The sequence below is a fragment of the Malurus melanocephalus genome, unplaced genomic scaffold, assembly GCF_030028575.1.
Source record: "Malurus melanocephalus ecotype Western Australia unplaced genomic scaffold, MMel_1.1 scaffold_289, whole genome shotgun sequence".
NCBI lineage: Eukaryota > Metazoa > Chordata > Aves > Passeriformes > Maluridae > Malurus > Malurus melanocephalus.
In genome coordinates this window covers 860,792-887,739 of record NW_026623521.1, presented here as the reverse complement: position 1 = coordinate 887,739, position 26,948 = coordinate 860,792, and the positions used below count along the sequence as shown (strand labels likewise).

Genomic DNA, 26,948 nt, shown 5'->3' with positions numbered 1-26,948 from the left:
ATGTGAAGACTGCACTTAAATTTTTGCCTTTTTTTTTGGAGGGGTGGGGGATAGATGGAAGAGACTGAATGAGCATTCCTTTCAAGAATAAGTATCTRCACAAAGTGGAGGCAGCACGGTTCACCAATTCAGAGCCAGTGGAGAGACTAGAAGCAGAACAAAGACACAAGGACAGAAGAATGGAAGACTCTTCTGTGGCTGACTGGCTGAAGGAAACCTACTTAGTCTGGACTCATGGCAACCTAGGATACAAAAATCCCATAAACAACAGGGCATTTGTGCATGTAACTCCCTGTACACTGCTCTGAAAATTCATTTTGCAGAGATTTTCCTCCCTCTCAACCCTTGCACATGCACACACTGCACTGCGTGTTAGTAGCYTTCATATCCATTTAAATGCTACAGCCAAGAAACACTGTGCACATTCACCAGCTCTGCTTTTCTGAAAAAGAGGCTGAGAAATTGGCATCTAGTCCAAAAGGGACCATATGACAAAATATTTAAAGAGGGATTGAAAGGCCATGCACCAAAATGCCAAAAACCCATTGAAACCAAACCTTCTGTTAAAGAATGTGGTTCTGTGTGGTGCAACAAGATAAAAAATAAACATATATAAACTTTAACTCTCTTCGGCTTAAAGCTTCAGGCCTTGTTTGACCTATATTTCATATTTTTAAACTAAGACTCTTATTTTTAGAACAGTTCTGAATTAAACTAAAGGAAGAAAAAAAGCTAAAAGAAAAGCTGATACTAATACCTTTGGGGTTAGGCATTTTGGCCATTTTAGTCCTGGCACTTTTCCATCAAATTCCATAACGAACAAACAGACAAACAAACAAATAAATCTATGGAAATGTAATTTGGAAGTCCCCCTTGTCTGAAATAACTTGATACAACAAAAGACAGAACTGCTTAATGAACTTTGACTTTTATGAATGCACAAACTTCAGGATTTGCTGCTCTGGGGTTATTTATAGAAAACTACTTTCAGATCTGCTTACTGGAGTTCATACTCATTTTACAGCCCAAGGAAAAAGGAACAAGTTGAAAGCACAAAACTGATTTCTTTTTAAAAGTTTTATAACTTTATAACATGTGTTAAATTAAAACAAACTACAACAGGGTTTCAGGCTGCATATTTATTACCAGAAACCTTGCCTGAGTGGGGAAACAATTTTTAAGCACGCCAGTAAAGATACTCAAGGCACTATACTCACCAGTATGAATCTTCTCATGCCTCTGTAGCAGGTACTTCTGTATGAAACGCATGTCGCACTGACTGCACTGAAATGGTTTTTCACCTTGAACAATATAATTCCACATCCATAAGTTAATAACTACGCACTGTTGGTTCTGATAACTACTTTTGAGGAATATTAAAATGTCTATTAAAAAAACCAGCATCTGAGCGAATTCCAAAAATATCCTGACACCAAAAAACATTTGCCTGACTACGTATATGAACTGCAGAGTTCTCTGCATGATCCTAAAGAGTCGCATTAAGACTAGCACGGAAGAGTGATCTGGAATGGCTGTAATTTCTTCATGAGCAAGATCAATCAGGATGCTGGCAYAGACTGCATTCAGGATACTGGCAAGCTATTGTAACAGCAAGTACCTTGTCACCTCTCTGAACAGAGAGATACCTCATCTGGCAAATAAGCAGCCACAGCTGCTTATTTCAAAAAGGGGTCAAATTTTGGCACTTATGCTACAAGTCAACCCATTACTTTCTGATAAAGAAAAAAAAGAAACCTTGAAAACAGTTAWCTCTTCAGTTTATTAAATATATATTAATTTTTTTCCTGATATTCTTTTGACACTTTGGTGCATGGAATCTCTAAGCTTAGATGCCAAGTTAGCTATACTCTTAAAACTGAAATTCGCATAGAGCTGAAAACATTTTTAACATAAGTAAACAATTCTTTATATAGTAGAAAAGACAAATTTTAAGTCAAGCAGTACCTGTATGAATGAAGACATGTCTCTGTAAATGGTAGTTGGTTCTAAAGGCAGCATTGCAATGCTCACAAACATGAGATTTGTGGGTTTTCAGACCAAGTGATCCATCCTCATTTATTGTAAGGATCTATTTTAAAAAGAGTAAAATTTGTTCTCACACTACCCTCTAAAGATGTCTTATTAACTACAAAAAAAAAACCATTATTTTTTTCAATGCAGAAAATGTAAATATTTCAGGTAAAACAATGCTAATTTCTACAAAACTATGCGTTAAGCTTCTAATAACACATTTCCAATTGCGGTCCAATACAACTTGTSGCTCGTTGTGCATTAAGAGATATTTCAACAGGACGCAGACAAAAGCAGCTCATGGAAAATCAGCTTAGAGCTTCCCTAGGCACAGCTGAGTTACTTCATACACTACTGTTTATTTTGTCTGTCTGTTGGAAAGGATGCAAAGTAATCAAACCACTTCTGGGCATTAAACCAYGGATAATTGTATTTTAAAGCAAAAGTGAAACGTTATATTCTTTTTTCTAAATCACAACCCTAAATGTTGCTAAAAGCCATTAAAGCTTAACCAGAATAGTCATATATATATTATCTASCTCTATATAACACCAATCGTCTCAAAGGTAAAATTCTGTTTTAAAAACCAAAATCCCAAAGTCAAACAACCAAGAAAATAATATTCTTCTTCTCTTTCAGGTTTTTCAATCAATAAAGTATTGCTTACTTAATATACATATTGAAGCACCTCCTCGATGACTTCACTGTGCCACTCAATTGCTTTGTTGTCAAACATAGCCATTATTTTCATATAAAGTTAAAAAAACTTAAATYAAAAATAAAGTGCCACATCTACCTTATTAAATAAAGCTAATCACAGGTTTTCTCTAATTTGTCAAAAATAATRAAAATAGAAAACTAAACCAAAACCCAAACTCTCTACTATCTCTGGCAAGAGAATAAGAAAACCAGTAAATAAATTACATTTTAAAAAGTCTTGCTTAACTACAAACAGAACTATAAAGAAGAGCTTTAGGAACCTTAAATAATACAGTTTAGTCCCTTGTTATTAACAAAAAATAAAAGTATGCTGGGGAACCACATCTGCAATTATATTACCTACAGCGTTTTAGGTTTTATGATAATGACAGTGATGAGAAAGAGAATCAATAACTCAAACAGTATCTCTGAAACAGTAGCAAATACTGTAGGATCTACTTAATTTTTAATTTTCCTGCATCAAAAGAAGAGTGAAAGTCTAAGACTAACGAATTCTTGTGCATTCACTCTGAAGGACAAGCACATTCATACGTTTGTAAGATGGGTGTGTAACAGCTCCAGTCACAGATAGAGACAATTATAAAAACTCTGTTCTGTAACAATATCCAGCTGATGAAGGTGACTGCATCGTTAAAACAAATTTAAATAMATGTTATGAAATGTTCTTTGTATATTATATAGAAATTTTTACATAAATGCGTAGAAAATACACTTAATTTCATGGTTATCCTAAACCTGGGCTCTTCCACTTCATCTACTCCTTCTACCACCTCTTAAATGATGAGAGTTAACTTTGTCAGAGCAGCTTCCCTAATAAAAGCAGCCAAGAAGCTTGTGCATGTGTGTGTGTGCGCATGCGTGTGTGTCCGTGTGTGCACGTGTGTGTGTGTGTGTGTGTGTGTGTGTGTGTGTGTGGAAGAGGGAAAAGGAGACAGGAGTCATAATAGCTAATGACTTCCTCATTTTCTGATTGTTGCATTGATATAAAATAGAATTCATAATGTGTCAGTATGTTAACTGACTTCTACTTGTCAGAGTTCCAGCTGCTGTTTGGATGGAAAATCAACCCCATTACTCCAGAAATACTGAAACTGCGGTAGTCTCTCACCTAGGTCAGTCCTTCAGCTTTTTTCTGCCTTTCTACTCTGACAGGTCTGAAAAAGGGGAAGAGAGACTGAAAAAAGAACCTGTTTAACAATTCTCCTGATATTTTTCAATCTTTTGTCATCTCAAAGGACTAACCCTGGCAGATCGGGAGATAAAAAGGAAGCATGCAAGTACACGTTTGTAGAAAGAGGGGCACACGCCTCTTCTACCTTGCCATGTTTCCATGGAAGTGATCTCTGGATGTACTCAACCTAGATCTCCTTTTTCTCTCAAAGGGAGAAGTGAGAAAAAAATGCACAGCATTTGGAACTTGCTTCCACACCCAATCTGAAGCAAGTTCTCAGCTTTCCAAGAATACTACAGGTGCAACCTTATTTGACAGTGCTTTGAGGAGGACCGGAGGGTCCTGCTCCCAAGGCAACAAAAAGGAGATTTGGGAGATTTTCTTTGTATTACAGTGAGTTTTCCTGTGATGTAAAAATAGTCTGGGTTGATTTGTGAGTAGGCTTATTTTAATGCTGCTGTGTGATAACACATTATTTATTTCTATCAGAGCAGCCTGAATWTGTTCTATTTTAAGTCTGAAGATTAATACTGATTTGGGGAATTACTAGAAGATATAACACTGCTACCTCATGAGGTGAAATGATTCTGGTTTTATCTGAGGTGCTTCTCAACAGAAGAAAATTGTTTTCAGACATACAGGGATACATACTCCTCATGAATGGATCTACAAAACAAATTTTTAAGTAACAAACCAGCAGCTAGGGTAAGAATCTTTTGATATAAATAAATACATATATGAAGATGATCATGACCACAGGAATTTTCCCTACCAGTAAATTATTTTATATATATTAGTAAACTTTTTAGAATTTTCAAAACTATCCTATTAGATTTCTTTTTAAAAAACTTTTCACTACTATGCATGAAGCATATAAAATTATCAGGCTCACAGAAAAGCACAACTACTATTAGATAGAAACAGAGTAATGATTTATAAATGGTCTACAAAGCTACTGAGTCAWAWTTWAAAAAAWATATATATATTTGGAGAGAGAACTGCCTGGAGAGACAGATGTTAAAATATGTCAAGAGTTCATGTTGCTAAAAAGAGTTCAAAGAAAAACACTGTTATATCAGTYTTGTTTTGGGTCTCTGGTGAACTTCAGAACTGCATCTTTACTGAGCAAACAAACAATTTCCAGCCTAACTAGTTCAAATGCTAATGAAATTAGTCATAGTCAACCAAATCTTCAGGTCCTTTTAATCTTGGTTTTGCCAAATCAATGTCTTACTTTTGCTGGTGAACGCTGTTTTCTTTTCTTCTTTTTCTGCAAATCTACTGGCTCTCGTATTTGTTTTTTGTCTCGTTTCTGTTGTTCAGATGCATCAGTAAAGGTAATTTCTTGCTTTACACTGATCTGTTAAGATACCAAGTGCCAGTTTCAGGTAAGGTTCTCACTAMAGAAAAGCAATTTTTCAATTTTAGAAGATGACAAACTGCTGAAACAGAAAACCTTTTCCTAAGGGAATTATCTTCTGGCTTCACTCTTTCAGAAATTTTAGTGAAAGAATTAATATGTATCTTAAATAAAAAGGGCACAGTTAATTTCCTCAGTAACATTTTGATGTATCYTTTCATTCATCTCCCGAGGTCTTTTTTCCTGACCTGTGGTGATTTTGAGATCAGTTCATATGCTAAAATCACTTCCATCCGTAAAACCATTCAGTTTTTCATACCTAATTTACTTTAGTCCGTGCTGTTGTCAATGCAAGATTTAATGGAATCGTTTATTATATATTTAAGACAGAAGTATTTTTTAAGAAAAAAAAAGACAACCAGTTCTAATGAAGTTTTGGGGAAAAAAAAATTTAAAAATCTTGATCTAATGTGAACTTTAATAAAGACCATGATACTCTTACATTTTTCTAACACCTGAGCCACCTGATCTACAGCTAACAGAGTAGTGTTTTAACAGTGCTGTGTTTCTGAAGATTATTCTTCATGTGTAAGGCTATCTACTTTTATAGTCCTGGTGGTAGTCCTTTCTGTTTGAAGGGTAACAGTGATGATGTGCTGCATTACAGACAGATGCTCTGTTWTCAAAAGGAAGTCATCTCTATGTTCTCTGGGAAAGCCAAGGTATGCCTTCTATGAGATATCGTGGAGGGGCATATTTATGGTCATGTATGAAGTGTCACAGTCCAACCTGCAGTGTGAATGCAATTGCTAAGCGACCACATACCTTAAAAACATACAAGATGCTTCCTATAGCAAAAGCAACTAAACAATACTATGAACAGCATAAACAATATGCACCTTCTAATAATGCTATTATTCCRGTTTGTAGTTACCCTTGAACATTAAATATACTTAAAGGAGCACATTTTAACACTTTAGTTCTATGGTAACAGCCTGCTTATAAAATATTTATAAAACAGATACTTAAAGATTATACTTAATTGGCAAAATTTATCCACAGCCAGAGGAAAATGACATAAATATTTTGATAATCAAAATCCAAACAAGCAATTAATAGATTCTTGCCAGAGTAGGATTAGACTACCAGATCAAGCTTCCTAGTAAKCTCTCCAATATTTCACAAAGAAATTGCTTACAGGGACATTAACAGCATACTGCAGCCCTTGAGGAAGTCTATCTTGTGCATCCATTTCATCATCATTTTTTACCGTCTCCTCATGGACCATGAGTTCATCATGTGAAATCATCTCTTGCTGTCGAAGTTCACTTTCCTGTAACACTTCATCTGTTGCAAGAATTTCTTGATGCGGCATAGTCCGGTCTTGAAGCACTGCCTCTTGCCGTTCTCTCGATACTCCAGACTGGTCAGATACTGCACCCATCCCTACCATAGCCCTGGATGACTGCATCTGGTCTATGCCACCACATTTAAGAAATAATCCTCCCAGCTTGTCTTCAATGTTCATTCTTAAGTGCAATTACCTACAAAGAAAGTTTTAATAGTAAACATCTACAATTGGTGCGCTTGCTTAAAAGTTTTTACTTAAAAACATTTTATAAGAACTCAAGTCAGTASTCAACAAACACACATGCAGTTCTGAAATTGATACTGAATAAGAACCAAAATTTGGGTATCTTGGAAGAACATGAAAAGATTCTCCTTTCACATGCATCTGTGTGTACACAATCGAACATTTTCAAATAAAAGGTTTCGAATCAAAGTGCTTCTGACTACTGGCAAATTTCTGGTAATTAAATGATGGCTAATTTCTCCTTCTCATTCCGTAAAAAACTTCCAGGTTCTTTTCCTATATGCCTTCTTTATTCCGTTCTACTTTTCCATTTTGTCTTTTATAAACACCTCTTTCATATTGGTCTTGCTCTCCCTATTTCCTTCTCCTTTCAATGACCTTTCACTGCTGCTACCCTAGGGCACACAGTAGCTCCTGGAACATCTTAATACCCACGAGTGACAGAAAACCAGGCTGCATCCAAAGCAGCAGCTGAGGGAGGTGATTCTGCWGCTCCACGCCACTCTCTTGAGACCCCACCTGAAGTGTTACAAACAGCTCAGGGGCCACAATACAAGAACGATGTGGATATGCTGGAGCAAGTCCAGGGAAGGMAACAAAAATTATCCAAGGGCTGKAGCATCTCTGCTATGACAACAGGATGGGAGAGAAAGAAGGGTCTGGGGAGCCCTTATTGAGCCTTTCATTACTTAAAAGGGGGTTCTTAAAATGGGGAAAAACKTTTTAGCASAGCCTGTTGYAACAGGACAAYAGGTAAYGGTTTTGAACAGAGAGATGGTCAATTTAGACTAGATATAAGGAATAATATTTTTACAGTGAGGGTGCTGAAACACTGGCACAAGATGCCCACAGAGGTGGTGGATGCCCCACCCAGGAAAACATTCAAGGTCAGGTTGGATGGGGCTGAACAATAYGATCTAAGTGAAGATGTCCCTGCTCATTGCAGGAAGGTTGGACTGGGATGGCCTTTAAAGTCCCTTCCAACCCAAACTATTCTGTGATTCCAYTGAAGTGCAACTTTATAGCTAAAGGTAGGTATCAAATAAAGACTATAGAGAGGTCAGAAGTGTTCACAAAAGACATTCACTTTCACACCCACTAAACAGGAACATTAGTGACAAAATATAAATTACAATCAAGAAAAGCAATACAAKTCACAATATTCCAACAAGTGTCATGACATTATTAATTTGTTTTTAACACCGAACAGCAGGCTTTTGTGCAGCTGAAAGTGGCAGCATCTTCTCAATCTACTCATTATTATATGCAAGGCAGTTCTAAGACTCTACTCCTTGTCATACGCATGTCCAGTCAGAGCAGTCAGCCTCCTGCCACCCTATTCCCCAGGCCCATAACTMCTACCCATTCCTCAGTGCTCTGGTCTGCTCTTTCAGACAGACACACCAACAGACAGACAGACAGACAGATAGACAGACAGGCATCCTTCCTCCACCCCTCTGCGTTTTCACAACCAGAGAGCAAAGGCAACACACACACAGAGGTTACAGCAGACACAGGGCTGGGAGCAGAGGYACAGTGGAGCTGGACAACACACAGCAGGCCCAGCCAAAGCACCAGCCGGGTGCCTTGGCAGCACCACAACAGCAGAAATCCCTTCAATTCTGATGCATTCAGAGTCAGGATACAGATGAGAGATGTGGGTACATTGCTAGACATCAGCTTCAAATTCCATGCCCCAGAGAGTGCAGCATGGAGGAAGGATCCATCTCCTTTCAAATCTAAAGTCAGAGGTTGTGCTGCTTTCCCTGCAGCTCGCAATGACAATTCATAAGCAAAGAAATCAGGTCTCTCTACAGGTCGGCTCTACAGCAATCAGGTCTCCCTGCCTAAAACCAGCAGGGCCATCACCCTGCACAACTGCACCACTACAGCCCCCTGCCAGTCTAACAGCCTGCCAACATGCAGAAACATTCCATCAAACAAATGCATGTCAACTGCAAATTTCCATTTTCAGTTTGATCCATTTGATCGCTTTCTAAATAATTTTCTTCACCAGGAAAATATTTTGAAATTCTCAATGTATCTTAAACATTTGTGAAGCTTTCTTTACACCAAACGGAGTTTACAGAATAAACAGTSGTTTCTCTTCAGGTGAGATCCTAGATTACTTGTCAGGTATGAAAGCCACCAGTTAAAAGAGCTGAAAAATCTCATTAGGTTCTCTTACATATTATTTCAAATATTACTATTGGTTCTTAAGATTCTGAACGTAAAATTAACGGAATTTCTTTAAAAAAAACCCCAAAAAAACAATTCACCACACACCTCAACAAATAAAGTAAAAAAGGTCCATTAATAACCTCCCGAGGGCAACTCACGTCTTATAACTTGAAAGTGAAAGAACATTTGTCCCTAYTCTCTACCATGCGAGGATCCAAACYTCTGAATACATCATAGAAAGGCTGACAGCCAGGATGGTCTGACCTCTGTCAGTTCCAAATACTTAAGAGGCACACCAAAGGAAGAAGCTCTTCAGTCAAATACTTTCTTATTATTTTTAGTAAGCCTTGCTCTGCTGGAAGTCAGGAGGACAGAGTCACCAAGCTAAATGTCTATAAATGACAACGTCATCAATATTTTTAACATTCTTGCTTCCTACATAAAAAGCCCATTTTAGGGACCAAAMCCAGCCATGATAGGAGAAGAACATGGAAAAATTTTGTTCAGCACATTTATGCTTGCAATTTGTCCTCTTTTGTTCTGCTGCAATTTTAACATAAGGAAGTTTGAAATCATGTTTTTTATTTTCACAGTATCTTTCTTCAAATACGGACAAGCATTTCATTATGCTTGAGTGAGCTCAGGTAGTACTATCTGACAAGTTGATTCTCAAATTAATCCAGTTTGGAGTAAGAGAATGAGATGTCTTCAAGGGAAAATGCAGATCTGGTATGCCACACAGCCACTTGCAGGCATCATATAATCCATGAAGTATTTTTCAGATGTAACTGGGAAACCATACTGATAGTTTCTCAGCAATAACACAAACAAATAAAAAAMACCCAGCACAGCACTAAGATTGTTTTTTTCCAGAAATGCAGACCTCCCAGAGATGTTGCAACAACATCCTGAAAGAAGAAAATTAGGAATAATTTATCATCTTTTTGGTGTGGGATATCTTGTGCCAAGTAAGGAAGGTGAGACGGAACCAAAATCCTTAAGAATCTGCCTCCCATGAAGCCATCATTTAGTAAGAGATGGTCCAAAATACATAAGGCGGAGATTGGTTCTTTTGGTAGAGCATTCTAAATATCTAACTCGAAAGACAGACTGCAAGAAAAATAAAACAGATATTTCAGCCTTTATCTGAAGTCAATCCATACTCAGGTATATCTTACATGGATTGTCATTCACCAAGCTTTTGTTCCACGCTACAGAAATACGACAGCAGCAGGTCACTGCAGATTCTCCAAAGGAATGACGTGGACAGGTACTAGAATAAAAGAACTCAAGATGCTGAAACACATTCAAGGGAGAACAAAAAGCATCAAGTGTGAGAACATGGTGGCCCTAATCTGTCTGCTTAGGCCACTGGCAGGAACAGCACAGAAGGCTGCTCCACATGGAGAATACAGACATATCACTCCAAAATTAGGTAGGAATTGTGGAAATCCTGGATTTAAAGCTACTTCCTGGCAGGAAGGTAGGCAGGCTAAGAGTTGAGTGTTTAACAGTGCAGAAGATCCTGCTACTCTCACGAACAGAGGCAGGAAGACTCTTGACATGCCAAACCTTGGGACAGCTGGCAAGATACAGCAGCTTCCCAGAGGACAGGCCAGCTGTGGACTGGTATTCATTGGTCCTGCTGGTTCCCTCAGTCACAAATGATATGAAAATGGCTTCTTTCTCACTCAGACTAGCAGGTTTAGCAGAGTCATGCCACTAAAAGCCCTCAAATTGTCTTGCAGTCATGATATTRAGTCATATCAGAAGTGGTGCAGTGAGTGTGCTGCTTATTAAAGCAGGCTTTCAAACATCTGGCTTTTCATAAGAAAACAGTGAGAATTTATAGTGTGAGGCTGCATATGAGAAGTGATGAAACACAGTGTAAGTTACATGACTCGCAGGTGATGTTTGTTTTAAGACAAAGAGGTAATGTTTCAAAACAAAGAACCACAAACAAAAACAGGCTATTAATCCAAGCAAGAAGCATCCCAAATGCAATTAATTCAGTAAAACACATGTAATTTGTCAAGTGACACCTTTCGGCTCACATAAAAGGAATCCTATCATTTAAATTGAAGATGAGGAGAAGTGTTCTTGGAAGAATGACAATGTGAYAAAGAAATGTAAGTTAAAAGCATTCAAACAAGATATTTTACCAAGCCTGCRAAGATTAAATACGTTTTTAAGTACAAGATGCATTTGTGAAATAAAGATCAACTTACTTAGAGATTATCTCTAGGGAAGCTACAAAAATATAAACCACATACACACACAAGCAAATTTCTTGGCATAAGACATTGTTATCCCTATTGCAGAGATGTTTTCCATGGAATTTCAGAACCTCTATTAAGATTCACCCAGCAATCTCATGATTTTTCTTTGAGTATATAGTTCCTCTATAAACTGACAGGAAAAAAGCTGTCAACAAAACCTTCAAAGAATCCATTTTGCTTGATAGAGATTCTCCAAGCCTTTACAGCAGACAAAGCATCTCACAAGAGACATTCTGCAGGCAGAGCGCCCCAGGAGAGGAGAAARGGGAAGGGGAAGTACAGCTGAGAAAAGGTCTCACAGGACCCTCCCAGCACCTTCTCTTTTCACAGGGTGCTCCACAGCTGTCTGCAGCACATCCCCATCATGAACCACATCGCTTCATTCAGAAACCACTGCTTCGCCAAAGCCTCCGGCTGTACTTCAGAACTATTCATTTCAGGAACCCTGACATCAGCTTTTCCAAAGACTCATGCACTGAGCTGGAGAGCTGAACAGTAAAGACAAGATTCCTAATTCCAGAAACAAACACTTAAATAAAAACATATTGCATGAAAAGCATCACAACATTTCAATTCAGAMTCAAAAATTAAAATAACATCAAGAGAAAAACACTGATTGATTCAAAAAGTCTGCTGGGTTGGTGGCTGCTACAAAGTAGATCTAAACAGAGACCCTGAAGAAAAGCAGAAAAACTCGTAAGCCACAGGAGGATGACACATAGCCCAGCTCTTTTTCTTCACACTGATTGATGGTAAGGGTCATTCTATCTTCTCCCTTCTTTTCTTAAGCAAGCAGTAAGGCATTATTTAATTCACTAAGTAAGTACTCCGAGATACTAATTGGGATCACTTTAAAAATAAAATCCATATGTGTAGAAACACRAATTCTGTAGCATATAAAAACTGTTTATGACAGATGAGAAAATATGTTTAAGGATTAACAGCAGAGACAAAAGATGAAAATCATMTGCAGTTTAGTCTCTATTTGCAGAACAAAACTAGTTTAATGTTTTTGCTTTTTTTTTTTAGAGTAAGATGGACTTTCTGCTTTTGTAAACATTGTCCTGCAAGTCCTTGTAGTTTTAGAACTTCTACTAGTCTTTTTAAGTGTTACAAAGCAAGATTTGCTACTTTCTATCTCCATATCCCACTTCACCCTCTCTCCTATATTATCTTCTCCATTCTTCTGCAAGACGAAAAGCAATGAAAGCAGGCTGAGGGAAAACAGGAAAAGAAAGCGGTTAAAGTGTAACTATTCTTCTGTCTTAAACTTTAGCTCCTTCTGAAGAACTCTAGCAAAGACTTGGGATACAAATGTGATTTCCATTATACCAATAAGCTCTCTTTGACCATGTTTTCTAAGATACAACAACCCAAACACAAGACCCAGGATGCACAACAGCAACTCTAACTTGCCTTTAGCAACCTGATACTGTTCTGATGAAAACTACCTCCAAGATTCCCCTCACAAAAGCTGACACTGTGCTCAGCCCAAGGTATTAAATGGTTTCRGGATAACCTTACACTGGAAGTAGCCTGATGACATTATTTTAGCTCCACATTTTGGGAAGTGTGTTTTCATTAATATAAGACAAGGCAAAATTCCTAACGAGCAAGTATCTGAAGCTACAGAACATGTACCTGAGCACATTCCTACCACATGCTTGCTTCATGAGCCTTTTGAAGAATGAATGCATGCAGAGCCCAAATCACAAAACGTGTAAAGGTTATTAGYGCAAAAGGTACATAGAATAAACTTCAAAAGGCAATCTGGGGAAACCCCTCAGCTTCTTACGGCTCATCTCCATGGTCATGCTACAATTATCTGTGCTAAATCATAAACTTATATTAAAATAGTACATATAAACCTATAAAATCCCTAAATGAACATTCTTGTTCTATTACAATTTTTTTTCCATCCATATTTAGTGGAATTCGCTTTGGAAAGGTTTATTCTGAATTAAAAAGCCAATCACGTTATGATCTGAACAGTTTACTGGCATGACTTGTAAAATCTTTCTAAATAGCCAAACTTCCATAAAATCAACTACTACTGATAGGCCATTCCAGTGGAMCATTTGGTGTGTTTTGTTATTTACCCAAGTCTCAGTGATACAGCTGCAAGAAACAATCCTAYACAGGGGGTACCTGCCCAAAGGGGAGTGCCCTGCATCTCTCCCCGCTCAGACATCCTTGTTGCCTCCTTTGGATAGAGTACAGCGTTGTGCAGCTGAAAGGGGAGCTGGACAGAAACATTCCCACAGAAAAGCATTGAGGTTTTGTTTGGATCAGTGGGATGGAGCAGGTGGAGGGTGCAGGAGATGGGCAGCGAGAAAGCAGGAGCAAGGAACGGGACTCTTTCTTCCAGGAGTGGTCAGTGGTTGGATCAGATTRAAGTGTATTGTGAAACTGCTCCACAAAGGCAATGTACACACACACAACCGAACACATTAGAGGTGCCACCCAGACATACCCAACGGCTATGCCAAATTCAGACCACGGGAAAAAAAATATCTACAGTCTCAAATGCTTTCCTCCTARAAAGAAGTATAAAAGCCACCAACAATTCTGCAATTCCTAATGCTAATGAAGAACGAGACAGCAACRTAGCATATTTAAAACTTAACTGCATACTTAAAACTAGTAATGTTTAGTCATTTCCATGTATGAAACCACCATCAATGAAACYACCATCTTCCACCAAAAGAGAGAAAAAAACCATAACTTAACAGGTTCCTAACATCCACTTTAAATCCCTATCAAACCATGAAAAATGCTGATTATTCTCATCACATCAGAAAATATATTTAGTTGCACTATTAAAATATGGATATAGTCCAATATAAAAGGAAACACAGCTAGCTTTCACAATATCAAAGGTTCAATTTTTACCATACTGCAGAAGCCTAGAAAGTAAAGAATACCCTACTTAATGATTCTAAATAAAGAACATTAAATAAATTTGTCKTCTCCCTACCCAGAAAAATAACACTCAGCTAAAAGAATGATTTTTAAATTAACACACAAGTATTTTTTAAGAATCAATTAGAATGTGTTGACTTGCAAAARGAAAGAAATCAAACAAATCATCATGAAAAGGTTCACAGATCATAAAATCAACACATATTAAAAGGTAACATATGATACACTCTTATGACTTGTTACGCAAGTGTGAGTGCTCCATGTTGCTGAACACATGCCAGTACAGGGCCTGATCCTGCCAAGATTTACACTCATACTGAGCTGTGAATAGTCCTATTACAATCAACAGGATTACTCACAGAAAATCTCCTTATCATGCATAAAATTATCCATGCGTGAAAATCTTTGTCACCTTTCCTATCCTGAAATCTGTGTTCCATCATCACCAGCATAACCATAATTTARTATCAAATGTGCATATGGAAAAGCTTTAGATACTGTATTTAAAAAGCCACAGTTCCATGTCAAAATCCACAGGGGTGTCATCAGTGTCATAAACATACTTTAAATAGTCAAAAAATCACAGGCGATGCTACTTTTATCCAGAAAAAAAGCCATTGGTTTTGTGGCACTGAGTCATAACCTACTAGAAAATACTTATTTTTGAGAATTTATCTGGAAATTTTACCACGAGGTAGTTAACCTTGGAAGAACAATGCAGGATTTCTGTCTTTGCACCATGAAACTTGRACACTCAAAAGTGTTCACTCTGGTGACTTCTGATGACATTTATATTCAGGAAAATAAGCACTATACATAACTAAGGTTACCCAGCATCTTCTAAGTTGTATTTTATATCTTCTGTCCAACGGGTGAAAATTTTGTGGCATTTCATCTATCTCATTCATGTCTCAAGCTGAAACTGTATAAAAATATTTCAGATAGTGTATCAAACAGTTTTTCCTTTGATTTTGACAACAATGCAGTTCTATCGCAAAGCTGAGCCAATCTAACAGCCACAAGTCATTGAAAGGGGCAATCTTGACCCCTTCTCCTAACTCCGAGAGTCCACCCTATCTTTGGTGCCTACTCTGATGCTCAGATTTTTAAAAACAAGATCTTTTTTTTTTACAAGCCCTTAAGGTCCTTGGGCCTCACAACTTCTTCACCACCTGCAAAAATCTGTGATGCATCTCCACCCATCACAAGCACTTTKCTAGTTCTGCTTTCCAGAAGATGACAACCTGCTGCTGCTCTCAAACTGGCCCAAGTGGCAAAGGTCTGTATAYGTGTGTGCATTTATTCCTTCTCTGTGGTGGAGAAGCCTCTTCAAGGCTGAGTGCAAGATCCCGCAAGTGAGACAGGGCAATTCCAAACACAAATACTGGTACTGTGCTTTTTTTAAATACGGATATCATAAATGCATGTGCATGTGTCTGTATATATATATATATATATATATGTGTGGTTTTCTACAGCATACTGGATGGAATGCTCCACAAAAATATGTGGAACTAGTCAGACAGATTATAATATCCTTGTTCTGTTTCTTACAAGTGCCAAAACATGCATGAGTCACAGAGTGCATGAAAAGAAAGCCATGACCATTTAGGCAGTTGGACACTACCCTGCAAAATTGGATCAAGCCCTTCCTAYCACAATTTTTTGAAAATAGGTGATCAATAATTATATTTGGCACATTTTCTGGCTGCTTATTCTGACACATTTGGGTCAGATTTACCCAAAATGCTGAGTACTCAAGGCTGCAATTACATCACTTACAGCAATACTTCAAAAATACCAAAATGAATGCAATGCTGTTATTCTAATTTCAAAGAAAAAAGCTCTGAAAGAGCTTGGATATCCACACCAAACACAAATTTTTGTCTTGCTCACAGGCACCAACTCTCYAGCCATAAAATAAGAAATATCCATTTCCTCTCCCCGAGGCACAGTAAAATACTTGTAATAACAAGCAATGTTCAATATAGGTCACAAGGGTGAACTAATCAGTTTATGATGCTCTTGTTCCTGCAGCCAGCACAGCCCCTGAAGGGACAGGGCAGAACACCGTAGATGGAAAGGTAAGCCTGCACCAGTGACTGAGAGAACTGCTGTGAGAAGGTGGGCAAGAGGGGTCTGGCCTCTGCCAGGACCTAATCACTGAGCAGAAAGCCCAACCAACCAGCAGGTTTCCAACTAACATGGAGCAGCCACTTGAGCGCAGAATCAGTAGAGGAACGGGGCACAGTCCAGTGTGGGACTGCCAAGAAGAAAAGGTAAGCATGACAGTAAGACTTTGAAAAGAAAGGTACTATTTACCACCATGATGTAACAGGACTATGACAGATTTGGCTTCTTTTTGTGGCTCTGACACTGCTTTTGGGGCAAATCTGTTATCTTGGTAAATCATTCCCTGTCCTGTCTTTCCACTTTTTGTCTCTAAATCAGGTGCAATGGCCCACCTAAGATTCAGTGTGAAGTGAGCAGTAGACACTWTCTCTGAGGGTCTCACAAGCCTACCGATAATCATACAGAAATTTCACAAAGAAATATATTCACTCTGCCTTCAGAGCAGGATTAAGCAGAGCACAGCAAGAGAATGCACATTATGCAACAAGAAGAAAGCAAAGTACAGAGCAACTGCTTATTCAACTCATGTACATTCAAAAAGGCARGGTCCTTGGGGTATGTTCATGTATCATGAAATACTATGGTATAACATTAAGGTACAATATATTAATAATATAATGAGGATGGTAACATTAAGTGGCATAGGTAAAATTCAATGCTGCAATTTTAAGACTTGCATGCTTGACTTACAYCTAAAATTGCTCTTTTAATAGCATGCTTTTCTGGTAATATCTTTACTTCAGCTTCATTGTTTTCTAAAAGGCCACCTAGATTTACTAAAGAAAAATAGTAATTACAGAAAAACTCAAGATAATTACTTAATACATCCACATAGATTCAATAACATTGGACAATAAACTAACAGAAGTATAACCAAGAGGGTTTTGCAAAAAAAMCTGGACATTTAGCTGCAAAAGCCATTTTAGAGATTCTGGAAGACATTCCTCATTTACATACATTACAGCATAAGGAAAATTTACAGGAAAAAATCAACACTATTCTAAACCATAGGTGAGAAGGCCTGAATAACAACAATACTGATCTTACAGAACACATGTGATACTTTTAGATCTTACTTCAGCACTAGAAAATGTTATTTCAACACRGGCTCTCAGGTTGTAAAAGCAATGCAAGTATTTTAGAAAACAGGAACCATTCTCCTAAGTTCAAATTTCAACTTTAGCACATCACAAATGCACAGAGTGGGCATTTTTTCCCTAATTTCATTGCAGCAAACTTATTCAGGGTAAGACAACATTCTGTGTAACATCTCAAAACAAATTCTACAAAATACGGTTGGCTCTCTGTAGAATAACTTTCCACGTGGCAAGGAACACTTTCTCATTTCATCCTTCTGCAGAGGAGGCAGAGTCATACCTCAGTGTAACTTCATTTTTAATGGATATTTATTTCATTTCAGCTGTGTTTCAAACATACCCTTCATCTACACATGGAACAGTAACCTCAAATAATCWAGTTAATCCAAAACACGATAGAATGAATACCTCTTTAGTATAAGACTAGTAAAATATGCTTTCTATACTGTTTTTCAAATACCAAAAAGTGCTACCTTCGGTAACTATCTTTCAGACCCACTTGAAAAGATGGGGCCAAAAGTCTGGGCCAGAAAATCTGAAARAGCCCTTTCTGGAGCTCAGAGATGTCTACTCACTGTTCCTCTCCTCAAACCCTACAGGTATACACTACCTTCAGAAAAAATAAAGGCCTTTCAGAGACCTACTTATCCCATAAGAGTAATACAYCTGGCAAYTAAAAATTACAAAACTAAACATTAMGCATAGAAAATAATCTATTTCAAGCACATAAATATTTACTTCACTTCTTCTAACACAAACACAAGGCAAGATATGTGTAGCATAGGCAATGGAAAACATCAGCCTACATAATGTCCTGAGGAAAGAAAAAGAATCACAGRTGGCAGTTACTAAACAAAAGGCACAAGACATTTCCAAAAGGCACTTGGACCCTTCAGAGATGGCAGCTCTATAGGAATATAAAAGCAGTAAAATTACCATGATATAGATATCACTAGAAACAGCATCTTGACCTGTATACCCTGGTGATAGCCCTTTCTTTCCTTTAATGCATGATAAAAAACAAGGAGCAGAGGATGTTGTGATGCTCCATTAGGGAGAGCGCTGACCAACAGTGAACCAGAAAATCTATCACTGTTCTTCAAATATTCAAGCACTTACAGACTGGGCACCAAGGAACAATTTTCACCAGTGGAATCTGAGACTGTTGTGGCCTAACCAGCACTCTGTTACAACAGCATCAGAACAGTATAAAGCACCTTCATCAAGAGTAAAAAGAAGAGTCAGCCCATAAACTGACATGTATTAGTATTTAAAGATAGTATGAAATCAGCCAGAGGTGGAAGGAATAGAAATAAGCTTGAAATCATGGAAGTGAGCAACTAGGCCACTTTCTCAAAACACCTCTTGGAACACAAGCATGTTACAGCCCATGTAAATTTACCAAGACAACAATGAAGTTTTTTAAGAGTATACTTGTCTGCATTTAGGAGACAAGTTAGGTTGTTTTTTCACATTGTCGCAACAAATCCACCACCTCCCTGCTGTTAACCAGCACTTGTGGTCAGATTAAATCAACTAAGAACTATTCCTATCCCACTTACATAAAATTCCACAACTGTAAATCAGCCTTTTTAAATGTGGATGATCCTCACTTCAAAAGGAAAAAAAAAAGGCAAGTACTAAATCCAGTGTGCTTCTGGAGCACATCCTCTTCAAAAGACTATCCACAACCCCTGCAAGAACTTCCAGGTAACTCTTTCCTTGATACTTCACAAATAGTATGAACAAGGAATCCCACTGACTTCTACCACATACCCCAAGGTGATTATTTCTCATTACAGTTTTTTAATTTCTCAAACAATTTTCAGGCACTTATGCCCATTTTCACATTGAGGCAAGCCAAAACATGAGATGTCTAGAAACTATTTTATAAGASCAATAAGAACACAGATATTCTGGCCTATTAACTAACACTGAACATAATCCAAAAAATAAAACTCAGACTTCTCAGGATTGTGCCCTCTTGAATAAAAAGGTTGTGGAAATTGGATTCTACCTCAATGACTTTGGTGCCCTGCAGCTAATTCTCACTAATTAAGTCCTAGAATACACTAAARCAGGAATTCAGAATGATCAAAAGATATTATATGTGTTTATAACAACTMCTGTAATTACTAGGAACAAAAATCTTGAAGGTTCATGATGCCCTTAACTCACAGACCAGTAATTAAGGGCTACCATTCCAAACAGGTCTGAAATTTCTGAGAACCCATAGTCAAATAACTTCATGATGAARCCAAGTCTTAGTAAAATACATTCAATAGAACCTATGTTACTAAGCAAGCAGGAAACCAATCCATAAAGTTAGAAAATATTCTGACAGGGTTCTGATGAAAGAAAAATTCAGCATGTTCTGCCTTTAAGAACTGCTTTCCACATACCATTTCCTCATCCAACCCTATTAAGAATCTCAAATCCCGAAGCCCTGAACACRCAGATGCAGCTGCACTCACTCAGGYTCCCTCAGTGCACACGTGTCCCATAGGTAACAGGACAACAATTTRTAACAGAATCCTAAAATGGTTTGGGTTGGAAARGACCTTAAAGACYGCCTGGCTCCAATCCTCCTGCCATGGGCAGGGAAGGACACCTTCCAAYAGAGCTCAGGGCCCCATCCAGTTTGGCYTTGAACAGTRCCAGGGATGGGGCAYCCACAGCTTCTCTGGGCAACCTTTTCSAGTGTCTCACCACYCTCACAGTCAAGAWTTTCWTCCTAATATCTACTCTAAATCTACCCTGATTCAGTTCATCTTCCTTGTCTTATCACTACCTGTCCAGGTAGCCAAGATGGAAGCACCAGAGCCAACACTTCTCGGCTGAACTTGTGCCCAGCCAAACATGAGAAATTAAGAGTTGTCCAGTGCTACAGCAAGTTTTAGGCACATAAGATGTAACTGCAACAGATTCCATTTTTTCTGCATAGGCAGCCACACTCATCACCACCACAACTGCGGAAAGCCCCCTGCCTGTCCTGTGACCTACAAGGAATGTAATCCAGGGATGACACAAAGGCAGACAGTAAACTGCATGGTCATGCACAAAATTGAGAGATTGGATTTTCTGTCAGTTTGTCCTTTTACATGGCTGTTCCTTGAAGAGTGACAGTAAACTCACACTTAAAGCTGCATTACATTTGATCCAATAGAGTCTATGTAACACTGAGTACAGATTCCTAACAGGCACCAGCTAAACACGCCTGGTTTGCATGATCTACTTTTAACTGTCAGATTCAGACAACAAGCCCACTGGTTTTGTCTACAAATTGCCACCTACTCCACATATTCCAGCAAAATACTGTGACAACTGGATGATCATCCTCTGCATGCTCCTCTTCTATAAACTATTTCATTCCCCGCCTCAGTAACTTAATTTCATCATTGGTAATCATAAAAAAACGCTCTTCAAATACATAAAAATTCTTTTCTACAAGTCATTTAAAGACAACTTCATAATCTCTWCCAGGAAAAAACAACATTAAAGCCTTTCCTTACTTCCTTATACCCTATAACAATACAAGTTTTCCTGCTCCTCAGAACACGATCACATAACTCTGACATCTTTTTGCTGACTCAGACAAAAATTCATCACAAAATATAACTGTCAGGTTCACCAGTGACAGAGGAAGCTCCTGAGAACTACAGCCTAATAAAGCTTTCCTCCTTGAGGGATGATAGCAGTCTCTCCCATATGAAAGATTCATTTTTATTTGATATTGTTAAAGCAATATTCACACAGGGCACCTTCATACTAGACTTTACTTTGAAGAAAACCAGTTATAAGGTCAAAACATAAGCTAAGTATTTCATGGGCATGTCTGGAAAATCTGCAAGTGATTGTGGTAAAATAATTGTATCACATGTTGGTATCCTGAGGATTGACCACCTCCCTCTGCAGTTGATCTACARAGGTCAATACACAAATTTTCTTCAAAGTAAGCAGTGTAAGATTACTCTAGCAAAAAGGGAGTTGGTTGAGTTTACCAATCTATCATGAAGAACTTTGTTAAAAGAAACATAACAGACACAAAAGAGAACATTTCTTAAATGTATGTATACAGTTACTATTGTATCAAGAAYTGCTCAGTGCTATAAAAGCCTGACAACTGTCATCCATCTCACATGTATTTTGTTTGATAGAGACAGGTAAGAGTAACTTTTCTTAGAAACCACTGTGTGTATGTGGTCAAAACCAGAGAAGAACCATGCCTCAGGAGATGGTAATTTGCTTCAGCATACTCCTATTTGAGACACCCTGAAATCATCCWCTGAATCTGGAAAATCTGACTGTTGTAATACTTACATACTAAAAAAATCATCCGTAGATCCTGTGAAATGTATTTATTTCTTGGCTTATATACTCATTTTGCTCCCTCCTACCTCCCTTTACAAAACTGAAGAATGTCTGCAGTACAATACTAAACATCACTTGTTGAAAGCAAGACTAAATAATTCTCAGTACCCAAGGAAGCCTGCAAAAACCCACTGTATTTGGAAGCTGCTTCCTTGCTTTGCCTTTTCTYAGTGACATCCCAGGCACTAACCTGCATAATACACTGCTTATTGTTTGGCAAAATAAACTTCACTTTATGATGAATATTTCCCATTCTCCAGGACTAGAGCTTTAGGCGAGACCGCAACATAAATACATAGTACAAGTGTCTTGCATATACATCCACATGTGCACACACTTTTTAGGAGCATTATCACCATTTCCTTGATTCAAATACAATCCTAACAACAGAAAAAAGAGAAATCTGACACATTTTCAGGGCAATCACATAGCAGTTAATATTCAGAGAATGTAAAAGGTTGGGTTTTCTCTTTCCTTGAATACTGCTAGTGACCATATGACTACGTCATATCTTCACAGCATCAGYATTTCTCACTTCACCTCTAGCACTAAGGTAACATGACCTGGTCATGATGTTACAGGCATTGTAAACCTCWCTAATGATATCTTTTACATCCATGGTGGGGTGCATAAGTAGCAAAAATTAATAGAGACTTCATGAGAAATTGCTACGAAAAAACACATTTAAGAGAGTTGTACAAATTTTTATGAATGGGCATCTTTTAACCTTGTAGATGTAGCTGCCATTTGAAATCATTTTAGAGCAGAAGGCTTTTTCAATCACATAGCTGAGCTCACAGAGATAGCACAACAGCTTTACACATGAGTAATATCATATGCTATATCAAGAAACTGTTTTATGGACATTTAACAGGCACCTTGATTTTTGGKTTTGGTTTTTATGYTGGATTTTTTGGTTTTTTTCCAGTGCAGGAGATCTAGACAGTTTATATTTGATAGGCTGCTCATAAATTATACCCTACTGCTGTTTGCAGGTTGGAGCTTCTTCCCACACAGATTTCATTTTATCATCAGACTGTTTAATTCTGCACTTATAAAAATGTCATCCTAGTCATAAGGGAAGAATTAGACAGCACTGTCTTAAGATTTTCTGCACATACCATGACAAGATGCAGATACTGTGATACTAATATGCCAGTAGAGTATATCAGTTCCAGGATCAGGCCAATACACATGCTGTTATTGAGATATGGCTTGCTGTTTTCAAAAGTGCAATGAAATCATAAAGTAATACAAGTTAGTAATACATTAACTACATTACAGTATTCACACTGCTACCTCTTGATATCATAGCCTGGAATACATTAACACACTGATAATATCCTAAGAGTACATTAAAAAATTATTTTGGAGAAAAAGCAGTACCAGTTCCTATATTATCTCCCAAAATAAAACTCTGGCAGTATGAAAGAAGTTATCAGGAGACTCTAACCCTTCTGCATATTGTGGATTCAACAGTCTTTCTATAAGACAGCGATTTCCCCTTAGGACACACTTATAATCTAGTTTTGTGAGAACATACTACAGATTTTCCCAGGTATTTTATCCAACATGCTGAATGATATACAAAAAATATTGCTATACCGAGTCAGGGGAAGATAATTTAATCACATATAATATTTGAATACTCACATATGTTATTGTATTTTAATTTGTACAATAATTTGTAAGTTAAATAGTTTAAAATCTTATCAACTTGTGTAGTTTATGGAATTACTGCTGATGTATAAAACATTCTGTTCTATGTAGATAAAAAATGTATATTTAAAATGTATATTGAGTACTAGCTAATGAGCTAAACAGATGGGGTTGTGTGTTTAACTTCACTGGAAAGTATTGAAATRAAGTAACTAACAGCATTTGTGTAAATGAAAATAAATCTTATTAAAATCTGAATGGATTTTCCTTTGTTAGACAGAAATTTGTGCTTGGCATACAGCTACATATTATAGCCAATGGCTGTGTTTTGCTGACATGTCCTGTCAATAGCTGTGTCTCAGCTGTTAAAAAATAGTAAGTTTGTACATTTAACTCAATACAAGTTCAAGGGTTTCTGCACAGATACTGATTTATAGAAGTGAAAAATGAAAAAAAAAAATCATTAATCTCAGTACTCCAAGAAATATAATTTTCCCAAAAGTATTTCTGTCAAATAACCTTAAACAAATTAAAGTGGAACTTAATCACAGTACTGATTCCTTCACATCAGCCCTGCAACCTGACAGAAGCAGACACCCATGCCTRGTTACATTCATGGAGCCTTTGTGGGACCACTTTTGTCTTTAAACACTCAGTTATGCAGATCAGACTGCAAGCTGAAGGCTTGAATCTATTTAATCATAAATGATGCTGGTTTGAAAGGCAGCTATCATTAAAATGCCATGCAAAGGCACAGGAAGTACTTATTTTAAATWAACCCTATCTATTTCTCTGTTAGATCCATTTAAGAGCCTTCAAAGTAAAAAATATTTCCACTGCCATTTACTTTTAAATGCTTGTCCCATTCATTYAATATACAAGACATGTTAACTTCGGACAAAAAAATGGGATGCTTTAGTTCCATGTTTAGGGTAACAGCAGTATCTTCATTTACCAAATGTTACCYTAGTGTTACTATTTCTTATTTAACTTCCGTTATTTCACAGAGAAAAATGTATTTTATATTAGAGCCAAAATTAAATCAAACTTAATCCCAAATTATGCTAAACACTTAAAGGGGTTTTGATAGATTAAGGCCCACTCCATCAAGCTGCTCCAYACAGACAGGTCTCCATTTGCAAAAGCCCACACAGCAATCCTCGCCGGAGGAAGACACTACAGAGATTCCAGTCACAAAAAAAATCACAAATGTCTTGCAGCAGACACAAAAACCAAACCCATCATGCTTTTCCCCAAAATACTAGAATACAACAAACACTTCCTTCCCATTAGTWTATTTTGAAATGTTTAACCTAAAGCCACTATTTGCAAATTTACATTACTGGACCTGTGGTACAAAGAACATACCTAGAAGTGAGCGAAACTCTTTAGGATGAACCATCACCATATTTCACCAGAGTAATATATTCTTAGCATTCTCATAGTTCAACACTAACATTACTAGTACACAGAAATTCTCAGCTGGAAATACAAACTTCCAACCTYAGTGGTTTTATACCAACTGTCTTTAGAACACCCGCACGCTCCACAGCACTTTAAATCCTCATACCAATAAACTTGTACACATTGAACTCGGAGGAAAAACCACCTTTTGAAAAACTAAATAACAACATTCTCAAAGTATGTGCTCCTTCAGGTGAACAATTTAGCCTGCAATATAACTTTTCACATTCTGAATAATTTTTCTCCCAATTTTTTTTTAATCATTGTGGTTCTTCAAGTAGCCAGTTACCTACTTATAGTTTCATTTCATAATCCATTGTATTATGTATTTTTCCATAAACAGAGTATGTTTTCAATGCAGTAGACACATGAAACACACATGGACAAGACAGACAATAAAAGAAGCACAGATTACATACACATCTGTTCCTCTCACATCTCACCCTGAGGAGCGAAGACAGAAGTACACGTGCACACAACAGTCTAAATGCAAGAGATCACTCTCATTTTTTTTAGCTTTCTTCATTTCTATGAGCTGACTAAATACAGGTATACTTGGGCAAGAGGGGAATGCAAACATCCAGAAACAACTACAAAGAAAACACTTTTGGAAACTAACACACACATACATTCAGTTACATATTCATGACAAAAGACCATGGCAACGGTTTTCAGGAAACTGCAATTGAAAATTAATTTTGTTTTCCTAAATTACTGCAACAAGAGCAGGGTTTGCTGGCCTCTCCTATGAATGTGTTTGTACCCTGTACCAAGAGCCTGCAGATCCCATGAGATCCACAGGAAAGCAGGCCTCACATGCTCCAGAGCTTCCGGCACAGCCAAAACTCCTGCAGATGACAGCTGTCACTGGACAATGCACAAACCCAAACACTGGAAGTGAATAGCAACATTGCCTGAAGGTATGAAAACTTTTCACTCAGCAGGATAGATTTTAAGTCTCAGACCGTTGGGTTTATCTGGACTGAATCTGAGAACAGCATAAGAGCACCTGCAAAAACTGATGGAGGGTAGTACTGTTTTTCTATTTCTTCCCTTCACAAGGCATGTTTGCCAAATCCATGGAGGATGATTACAAAATTTCCACCACTTAAAACAACAGAATTGGATATGGGCACTCCAAAATGTKGAAGCATGATGGGCCCAGCTATATATTCCTAGGAAGCTTGTAAAGCACTACTGAAATTTATGAATAAGTACAGCATTAAACAAAGCAACTGAGATCCTATTCAAAAGAAAAAACACAGCCCTCTGTCATTCTTCCTGTGCCAACGGCAAAGATGCTGCTCATCAGCATCTCCCCCATCTACAACTTCTTGGACCAGAATGTCACGTGTATGCAGAGATAGGTCATGCTCCAAGCAGACTTTCAAAGCAAGAATAAAGTTGTGATCACTGGTTTCCACACAGCTACCTCTTTTTTTTATCATTGTGCAAAACCCCTCACAGCTTCCCTGAACAGTTCACAAAAACAAAGTGGTCAGAGAGATGATTTATATTTGCAACATAAATGTCTTCCCTTTCCATGAGCCAGCTTAATGCAGACGTTGCTGCACTCACCCCAGCTGAGGTTTGGCAGGAATCGGGGGAGGAAAGATGTTGATGAGTGAAAGTGTTTGAAGCCCAACTAATTTCTCTTCAACTCCTACTGGTCCCCCCTGCTCTCCCAAGCCACTTCCAGCCTGGCACTTGTTAGCAGCTCCCGATGCTGGGGAAAAGAGGTGCCTTGCAAAAGCTTCCTCCGAGCAGCTGAGAGGAGACTCTGAGAAGGTTATGCAGAAATAAAACCAAACGAGTTGACYGTTCGCAGGTCGGCACGCTTCACCTATCTTACACCGGGAACAATGGAAAGGCGGGCAGCGGGAGGATACGGCCCGGGAGGACGCGCTGTCCGTCCGTCCGTCCGTCAGCTCTTTGTCCGTCTGTCAGGCAGCCCCGCTGGCCCCAT

At 37.9% G+C, this 26,948-nt stretch overlaps 1 protein-coding gene across 3 annotated transcripts in view; it reads right to left on the bottom strand.

The window, feature by feature from the left end:
• Nucleotides 1-26,859, bottom strand: part of ZNF148 (zinc finger protein 148) — a 41,439-nt gene extending 14,580 nt beyond the window's left edge. Inside the window, exons 1-5 of one of the 3 annotated variants that reach the window (XM_057376724.1) lie at nucleotides 26,826-26,859; nucleotides 6,481-6,826; nucleotides 5,157-5,282; nucleotides 1,966-2,089; nucleotides 1,218-1,301 (exon numbers count right to left, since the gene is read on the bottom strand). In XM_057376724.1, coding sequence (XP_057232707.1) covers nucleotides 1,218-1,301; nucleotides 1,966-2,089; nucleotides 5,157-5,282; nucleotides 6,481-6,810 — 664 coding nt within the window. In that variant the 5' untranslated portion in view covers nucleotides 6,811-6,826; nucleotides 26,826-26,859. Of the gene's footprint in view, nucleotides 1-1,217; nucleotides 1,302-1,965; nucleotides 2,090-5,156; nucleotides 5,283-6,480; nucleotides 6,827-26,560; nucleotides 26,781-26,825 lie in introns of those variants that run through there. The other 2 variants (XM_057376723.1, XM_057376725.1) reach the window with 2 other exon arrangements.
• Between the last annotated feature and the right edge of the window lie 89 nt (nucleotides 26,860-26,948).